Source organism: Lynx rufus, unplaced genomic scaffold (genome assembly GCF_022079265.1).
Source record: "Lynx rufus isolate CCGP_SWC_20201006 ecotype Redwood Valley unplaced genomic scaffold, mLynRuf1.p SCAF_10, whole genome shotgun sequence".
Classification (NCBI taxonomy): Eukaryota; Metazoa; Chordata; class Mammalia; order Carnivora; family Felidae; genus Lynx; species Lynx rufus.
Genome location: NW_025814824.1, coordinates 368,598 through 377,969, shown reverse-complemented (window position 1 = coordinate 377,969; position 9,372 = coordinate 368,598). Strand labels below are relative to the sequence as shown.

At 47.4% G+C, this 9,372-nt stretch overlaps 1 protein-coding gene and 1 non-coding gene across 4 annotated transcripts in view; both read left to right on the top strand.

Annotated features, from left to right (window-relative positions):
• The first annotated feature begins 2,246 nt into the window (after window positions 1-2,246).
• The window catches only part of IARS1 (isoleucyl-tRNA synthetase 1), a 67,544-nt gene continuing 60,418 nt past the window's right edge, over window positions 2,247-9,372 (top strand). For 2 of the 3 annotated variants that reach the window (XM_047100459.1, XM_047100456.1), the window contains exons 1-3: window positions 2,247-2,315; window positions 8,406-8,531; window positions 9,211-9,367. In XM_047100459.1, coding sequence (XP_046956415.1) covers window positions 8,413-8,531; window positions 9,211-9,367 — 276 coding nt within the window. In that variant the 5' untranslated portion in view covers window positions 2,247-2,315; window positions 8,406-8,412. Of the gene's footprint in view, window positions 2,316-8,405; window positions 8,532-9,210; window positions 9,368-9,372 lie in introns of those variants that run through there. The other variant, XM_047100462.1, reaches the window with a different exon arrangement.
• LOC124505398 (small nucleolar RNA SNORA84) lies at window positions 5,959-6,090 on the top strand. Its single transcript, XR_006960656.1, has one exon. It is a non-coding gene; the product is annotated as a small nucleolar RNA SNORA84 (small nucleolar RNA).

The following is a 9,372-nucleotide window of genomic DNA, read 5'->3' as shown; positions in this document are numbered from 1 at the left end:
ACTGGGATGGCTCAGCTGGGACCAGAGGATCCACTTCCAAGACGGCCCCACTCACTCAGTGCCTGTCCCTGGGCCTCCTCACAGCATGGCATCGAGATTTCAGAAGCAGATGCTGCCAGTCTCTTACAGCATAGTCCAGAAACTGGATCAGTCATTTCCACTACATTCTACAGGTCAAACATACACAGAGCCCAGATAGAACCAAAGAGAGGGGATGTAGACCATCACCCCTCAGTGGAAGAAGTGTCAAAGAATTTGGCCATACTTAAATGTGTCACACCCTCCATCTTCAAAGCAGACAAATAAGTGACATCAAGTAGCCTTACCTACCCCTAATTCCTGCTCCCAATGATTTTACGGGTCCTGATACTTACCTCCGCATCTCCAACGTGCTGATGCTATTATTTCTTGGTTTTCAGTGTTAGACACTATGCATTGACTTCTGCTCTAACAAGTGAGGATTCAACTCTGATCCAAGTAGTGTAATTTGTTTTTCTACAATCTTTTTTTCTACTTGTTCAACTTCTTTGTAGTTGAACTAGGAAGACTAAGACTTTCAGTCTTATACCTTCCAACAGTACCATAAGATGTTTTCTCAATCCAAGATTTAAATAATCAAACCTGTCACCCCACCTTTTTTCCTGGACACATTTATCTGGAAGCCTTCTTTCTGGCTCTAATCTGGACAGACAAGGTAGCAACTTGGCACATGCAAAACACAGGTTCCAGGGGCGCCTGGGTGGCTCAGTCGGTTGAGCGCCGACTTCGGCTCAGGCCACGATCTCGCGGTCCGTGAGTTCGAGCCCCGCATCGGGTCCCTGTGCTGACAGCTCAGAGCCCGGAGCCTGCTTCCGATTCTGTGTCTCCCTCTCTCTCTGCCCCTCCCCCGCTCATGCTCTGTCTCTCTCTGTCTCAAAAATAAATAAACGTTAAAAAAAAAAAATTAAAAAAAAAAAACACAGGTTCCAAATACTTGTAGTTAATAAGCTGAGGAAACACCTTACTGGAGTAGTTACTGGAGTAACCGGAGTTACTGACTGGAGTTAACCCTTTCAGCAAGGAAATTAAACCCCCTTACTCTAGTCCATGACACTTTTAGATGATAAGTAGACTACTAAATAAATGTTTACACAAACTATCAAAATGTTCTTAAACTTACCATGCTTTCTATACAGTCTCAGCCAGATTTTTTTTTTTTTTTCCTTTTGTCCTAATGGATACAATAAGCAGTTACATACAGAATTAGTCTGAATTTGTAAGGCCTAAAATTCCCTTCACAGCCTCTGGTGCCAAAGCCTGCTGTCTGCTGCCCTTTGCATGGCTCCACACTCCCTTTGGTTTTTAACCAGCGGATCCAGAACGTGCCAGGCAGACCCACAGCAGTGATAATACATTATAAGTGAGCAGATGACAAAGCAAGTAAGCTTTGTTTTCATTACAGGAAACGTTAACACACTACTAACTTTAAAGCGGGTACCAGGCATTTCCACCCTTGTTTTGCGACCTGTTTCCCTGTGCCCGTTTAGCAGAACTTCTGCACTGAAGCCAGAACTCTGGAAAAGGCGCACGCAGGGGCGGGCTCCTTGAGGTCCCCCTGACCGCCGACACCTCAGCCGCTCCCAGATACGACCTGGGCAGGCAGGAATCCGGGTATCCGGAGGCGTCAGCGTCGGGCCCAGGGTAAATGCACACCCCGGGCCCCGCATCCAGTGTACGTGTCAGCGAGCCTGGCGTGGGGCCCGGGACTGCAGTCTCGCCAGCCCCGGGGTGACCTGGCGCGGGTGTCCAAGACACGGACTCCTGCGGCGGTCACCCTCCACGACACTGGCTCCCGCGGGGGTCCCCAGCGACAAGGCCCCAAGGCGGAATTCCCGAGGCCGCCGTCACCGCGCCCGAATTGCGAGTGGGGAAATGCACAGGCGTCCCGCGCACAGCCAGCTGAACCCTGACAAGCGGGCACACCTGTGTAAGACGCGCGGTCACCAGGCACAACATCAGTCCCCCCTCGCTGCCCCCGGGCCCCACCCCGGGCCCCACCATCAGGGTGCAATCACCACAGAGGCCCAAGTGGCTGGAGGCTTCCATTGTGCGGGGTCGCGCAGCCGCCTTCCCAGCACGCACGCCGCGCACGCCCGAGTGGGCGTGGTCGGGGCCCGCGCGGCCAATCGGCGTCCTACTTGTTAGTGGGTGTCGGGCGGCGCGCGCTAATTGGCCGGTGTAGACCGGCGCTGTCAGAGCGTTGCATCACCTCTGGACGCCGGGCTGCGGCGTGGACGCGGCTCTTTCCGTGGCGCGCCTGCTCGCGGGCCCTTCAGGTACCCCCGCCCTGCCCGCAGGGTCGCCCCAGGTTACCCCGCCCTACCTGCGGGTTTGCCCAGGGTACCGTCGTCCTGCCCGCGGGGTCGCTCCACGTACCGCGCTCTGCCCGTGGGATCGACCCTGGTTACCTTCCCATTCGCACCCCTCCCCCGTCCATCCTGCTTGTGGGGTCGCCCCAGGTATCCCCGTCTTACCCACGGGGTCGCCCCGAGTGCTCTCGCTCTACCTTGCGGGGTCGCCCCAGGTACCCCTGTCCTGCCTGCGGGGTCGCCTCAGGGTACTCGCCCCCCCGCCGTCATCGCCCGCGGGGTCACCCCGGATTATTCGTCTCTCTCCCCTACCCACCGGCCTGCCCGCGGGGTTGCCCGGGTGCCCCCGCCTCGCCTGCTGGCCCCGTGGGGTGGATGCGAGAAGTTGGTGTGGTAGCCTGCTAGGGAAATTCGGGGGGTGGGCGAGACGACTTGAGGAGCGGGGCGTTCGGAGGCACCGATCTAGTCGTAGGCCCGCGGGGAGAAGAGTTTGCTGCCAGGGCCCTGGGGCTCGAGGGGAGTAAGCACGGCGTCCCGCAGTCTGGTAGTGCCCGGCGCCCCTGGGAGCTGGGAGAGGAAGGCCGTTTTCCGCGGGGTCTGTAGCGGCGAGAAGGGGAGCGTGAGGAGCTGCGGTGGGTTTGCAGCAGCCCTGAGGGTGAGCAGGAGCCGGAGGGGAGCGAGTCCGGAGTGTACGGTACAGTCCGAAAGTGCGTGCTCCTTCGGGGGGTGGGTCCCTGCGGTTCCTGCGTGAGGGACAGGTGCGAGGGGACCGGCCTCCAGTCTGAGGAGTTCGTGGTTCGCTTCTCGAAGGAAGTGGTGCTGGAACCGAGTCCGGAGGGAACTGGGTTTTTTTTAGGGGATGGGGGTGAGTGAGGGCTGGTTTTAGCCTTCAGGTTTTGCAGGAGGATGAGGAGGGATGAAACCGGAGGCAAAGTGAGGATTTCTAGTAGCGTCTTAAGTTTTGCAAAGTATCGGTAAAATGGCGGACAGCATGTTCTCTGTGTAAGTGATTGAAGAGTGGAGCACAGGGAAGCGAAGGGAGCCGATGGAGTGACGCCGACTGGCCGGGACGGTGGGATGGGATTTGCGGGCAGGAAGTAATAGTAGCTCACAAAGCGGACGTGTGATATCCAGTATTCCAGTGGGTGTTAAGTTAGCGTTGTGCGGTTTGTGACCTGTACTTTACAGGTGACACGCTGGAGGTGTGAGGTCGAGTCACTTTTCTCATAGCTCACAAACCCAGCGGTGGCGCCACGACTGTCGTCGCGTGCAGGAGGGCCGACTGAAAAGGCAGGTGGGTGGAGACTGAGGATGCGGACCGCGTGATTGCTTCAGACGGACGGGTTGGAGCGCGTCCCACGTGCGAGGTCACGGGAACAAGGTCGGGGAGATGGGTCTGCAGGTGGCACGTGTGTGTGAACAGGGACCGGGAGACGCGTCTACAGGCGGCACATGTGTGGGAACGGGGGGGGGGGGGTCGGTGAGCGCCTTCGAGAGGAAAGCACATTACTTAGTAAGCGGTGCTGGAGGCTGCGGACAGAGTAGCAGGAAAGCCGTGTCCGGGAGGCTCTGTGTAAAAGGGAAAGTCAGGAGGAGAGGTGGCATTTCGGGGGAAGGTGGCCTGCACTGCCCCCTTGAAAAGTCTGCACGGAATATTGGGGGGGGGGGGGTAGTCATTGGATTTAAGGTTAATACCAAAGTGGTATTTTCAGAGCTTCTTCCTTAGGAAGGTGGTGTCAGGTACAGTGTTTATTTTTCTCTTTATTTTCAACGTTTTTGTGATAAAGTTAATACATACCAAAAAAGTGGGAGGAAGTAATAAGTAGAAAAGTGTTCTTTCATGCCTTCCCCCTCCTAACCCTACTCCTCGATGGTGGCTGTAGGTTAGTTTGGTGGGCAGCCTTCTAAATTCAAATACAGAGTTACTTCCACATAGACTTTATTTACATGTGTGTATTTTTAAGTCTCTTGAAAATGCTGATGTACATAGTATAAATTACTAGAATGGCGATTTGCTTTGTTTCTCAACATTTGGCAGTATTTGGTATGTTATGATTACTTTTTTGAATGTTTATTTTTGAGAGAGAGTGAGAGGAGGAGGAGGCGCGGAGAGAGGGGGAACAGAGGATCTGAAGCAGCGAGCCTGATGGGGGACCCGAACTCAAAAACTGTGACATCCTGACTTGAGCCAAAGTCAGATGCTCAAGTGACTGAGACACGGGGGTGCCCCAAAATATTATTTTTAACGCCTGCTTGGTAGTGATGTACCATAATTTAGTCACTTAATTACTCATGGGTAAATTGTTTTCAGGGATTTATGGGAACAGTGCTTCAGTTAATATTTTTGTACATATTTTGTACATTTGTGTAAGTATATCTAGGGTATACGTTAATAGGATATGACCAAACTGAGAAAGGGCCAGAGTTAGACACACCTCTGGGATTAAATTTGACTTTAGTAACATACTGTGAAGACCTGGGAGGACAGAAAAAAGAACAGAAATAGACTTAGAGGTCTGATTCACAGAACTTTGGTGGCCAGTTGGATGTGGAGATTATGTGGTCCTATCAAGTGGGGGACTTAGAAATTTCAGGTAGTGATGGGAATGCACGCTGGTGCAGCCACTCTGGAAAACAGTATGGAGGTTCCTCAAAAAACTAAAAATAGAACTACCCTACGACCCAGCAATTGCACTACTGGGCATTTATCCAAGGGATACAGGTGTGCTGTTTCAAAGGGACACATGCACCCCCATGTTTATAGCAGCACTGTCAACAATAGCCAAAGTATGGAAGGAGCCCAAATGTCCATCGATGGATGAATGGATAAAGAAGATGTGCTATATATGTGTATGTATATATATATATATATATATATATATATATATATGTATGTATACACACAATGGAGTATTACCCGGCAGTCAAAAAGAATGAAATCTTGCCATCTGCAACTACGTGGATGGAACTGGAGGGTATTATGCTAAGTGAAATTAGAGAAAGACAAAAATCATGACTTCACTCGTATGAGGACTTTAAGAGACGAAACAGATGAACAGAAGGGAAGGGAAACAAAAATAATATAAAAACAGAGAGGGGGACAAAACAGAAGAGACTCATAAATATGGAGAACAAACTGAGGGTTACTGGAGGGGTTGTGGGAGGGGGATGGGCTAAATGGGTCAGGGGCATTAAGGAATCTACTCCTGAAATCATTGTTGCACTATATGCTAACTAATTTGGATGTAAATTTTAAAAAATAAAAAATAAAATTAAAAAATACTCAGGTAGCGGGAGGGAACAGTGGGACTACTCGTGCATTCGAATTAAAGACTGGAGCAGGCGTGGCAAGGAAGAGCATGATGTTTATTTTAAACAAAAATATTTTTGTGTGCATTTCTAAGATCTATTGAAGTAAACATCAGTAAAGGTCAAGGAGGGTATATAGACGTTTCTGAACAGGAAGTTGCCACTAAAGAGGTCTGAGAGAGTCTGGAATACAGAAGATTGGAGGGCAAGGGTTATGGTCAGAGAGAGGAAGAGGATATTCCTTCCCTTAGCATGACCTGGTGATGAATCTCCCCTCCTCTTTCTGCTCCCCACACCCCAGGCCCTGTGGTTACTGGATGCTGTTTGCAGGTACAGCTCTCCAGTGGATGTGAGGGGCCACAGCAATCCTGTGATTTATGCATGGGGGCTGTTTCTCCTCAGCAGCCACCATAGCCCGGTCACTGATACATGGCTCTTCGTGGCTAACCAGTGCCATTACCTTGAGTCGAAGCTCCCAAGAAAGTTTTATAAAAGTTAGGAGCATTTTAGCAGGAAGCTTAAATATTATTTTCTCAAAAAAATAAAATAAAAAACTTCAGATAGATATTCCTGAATAATGGTTAAAACAGTTCAAGAGTAGTGACTCAAACTTTGATGTGCAGGTTAATCCCCTGGGATCTTGTCAAAATGCAAGTTCCGACTCCTCCCACCAAGGTGGGGCTGCCAAGTCTGCCGTATTCAGCTCCCATAGATGCTGGTGATTATAGAAGCAGCCTTGAGGAGCATTAGAAGTGACAGAAATTAATGTGTTGGCTAGACATCTGTTGATCTTCAAATGTAACCCCTTAAGTTTCAGTTGGCCTCTAATAAGGTAGTCCTGAACCAGCAGGACCCCTAATAAATCAAGAAGTGCACAAACACCCTTTCTATCCATGAAAGGCCAGACATTGTAACAAGATCCAGAGATCCAAACTGCCATCCAACTTCGATTTAATACCATTTAATGGCACACCTGGTCAGAAATGGATGTTGGGATTCATTAAATGGCCCACCTGTTCTTTCCTTATTTTTTCCTATATAAAACTCAAACACAGCATTGCATCTCAAAAATAAATGAGGGACACCTGGGTGGCACAGTCACTTAAGCGCCCCACTCTTGATTTTGGCTCAGGTCATGATGTGATGGTCCCCGAGCCCCGCATCAGTCTCTGATGGTTGGGATTCTCTCCCTCCCCCTCTGTCCCTCTCCCACATGCGCTCACTCTCAAAATAAATAAATATTTTTAAAAAATAAATGGGGGCACCTGGGTGGCTCAGTTGGTTAAGTGTCTGACTCTTTGATCTCAGCTCAGGTCAGCGTCTCATGGTTTGAGTTCAAGCCCCGAGTAGTGCAGAGCCTGCTTGGGATTCTCTGTCTCCCTTTCTCTCTGCCCTTCTCTCTCTCACTCTCTCACTCTCACTCACATAGTAAATAACATTTTTAAACATTTTAAAAGTGTTTGTGCTTTAGCAACTAACATGAAGAATATAAAAAGACAACCCCCAGGGTGAAGAAAATATTTGCAGATTCTATAATAAGGGACTTGTATCTAAAATATATAAAGAACTCTTAGAGCTCAACAATTAAAATAACTCATCTTAAATATTGGACAAAGGATGAATGGAAATTTCTCCAAATAAGATACAAATATTGCCCATAAGCACATGAAAATGTGCTCAACTAATCATTAGGGAAATGCAAATCAAACCCATAATGAGATACTACTTCATATCCATTAGGATTTCCTATAATCCAAAAATGGACAATAAGGAGTGAGGATGTAGAAAACCTGGAATACTTATTCACTCCTGGGAGAACATAAAATGAGGCAGCAGCTTTAGAAAACTTTTTGGTAGTTTCCCAGAAGTTAAACACAGTTACCATATGATCCAGCAATTCTACTACTGGATATATTTACCCAAGAGAACTGAAAACATATGCCCAAATGATAACTTACAGATGAATGTTCATAGCAGGATTGCTCATATTAGCCAAAAATTGGAAACATCCCTAATGTCCATGAATTAATGAATGGATAAACTGTGACATATCGATACAATGAAATATTTACTCGGCCATCAAAAGTAATGAAGTTTGAAGATGTGTTACAGCATGGATGAACTTTGAAAACAATTCTCAGGGGGTGCCTGGGTGGCTCAGTTGGTTAAGCGTCCGACTTTGGCTCAGGTCTTTATCTCGCGGTCCGTGGGTTCAAGCCCTGTGTCAGGCTCTGTGCTGACAGTACAGAGCCTGGAGCCTGTTTTGGGTGCTGTGTCTCCCTCTCTCTCTGACCCTCCTCCATTCATGCTCTGCCTCTGTCTCAAAAATAAATAAACATTAAAAAAAAAAAACAAAACCACAATTCTCAGAAGCCAGACACGTGATTCCATTTATATGAAATGTCCTGAATAGGAAAACTCATAGGACAGGAAGCAGGTTAATGGTTGCCAAGGGGCTGAGAAGGAGGGAATGGAGAGTGACTACTAACGTCTACAGGTTTTGCAAGGGGCGGGTGGTAATGAAGTTGTTCTGGAATTAGACATGCTGATGGTTGCACAACCTGTGAATATGCTACAGACCACTGAATTGTATACTTTAAAAGGGTGAACTTTAATTTTAGAAAGCTATAATGTTTTTTTAAGTGTCATGTAGTGTGATGAATAGTAATATGTATATACATTTTAATATATGCTACTCTTTTTCCTAGAATTCTCTGTTGAGAAAAAAAATTTTAATTTCTCTTGCAGCAACAAAATGGTTCAGCAAGTTCCAGAAAACATCAATTTTCCTGCTGAAGAAGAAAAAATCTTGCAGTTCTGGTCCGAATTTAATTGTTTTCAGGAATGCTTAAAGCAGTCAAAACACAAGCCAAAGTATGTGAATTTCTTTGGTAGAGTCCTTAAGAGTAGTCATTTTTTTAGACTGGGTTCCATAAAAGCAGAAACTCTTCATTCATCTTTGTGTTCCAGTCTCCTAGCTCTGTATATAGTGGGTGCTTTCAGCAGTAGGTACACAGTGAGTGGATGAGTTTTTAAATATCAGGGTAGATTCCGTTTCTTTAAGAGGTTTTCTAAATAGAGTTTATGTGTCACCCTCTTCCTTTCCACTTTTCTCATTATTACCACCTTCATTTATACACTTAGTCTTAGCTTCCTGTTGGAGTATTTCCTGCCTCTAGTCCCCATTCACCTGAAAACCAGTCCTTTCTTTACTGTTTTCATCGTCTGTCTACTGTATTCAAAAACTTTATGCGATAGATGTTGCCCTGTTTTACTGATGAGGTAAATCAGGATCGGGATGAATGACGTGCCTTACGTCATGGCTAATAAACGAAGTGTGGATAGTCTGATGGAGGTCACTCAGCTCCACCGTAACTAGTTTTTACGAAGGCAGGACTTGCAGTAAATCTCTAACCATGTATGTCTGTGAATTTTCTGGTCTCGCCGCTTTTCTTCTCCCTGAGGATTCTATTGTGATAGGACCTATCTATACAAAAATGTCCTAAATTTTTGCTGTCTTAAAGTAACAATACATTTTTATTACCTCTGTTAGATTTACGTTCTATGATGGGCCTCCTTTTGCAACTGGACTGCCTCACTATGGACATATACTTGCAGGGACAATTAAAGATATAGTTACCAGATATGCTCACCAGAGTGGATTTCACGTTGACAGAAGGTTTGGATGGGATTGTCACGGCTTACCTGTGGTATG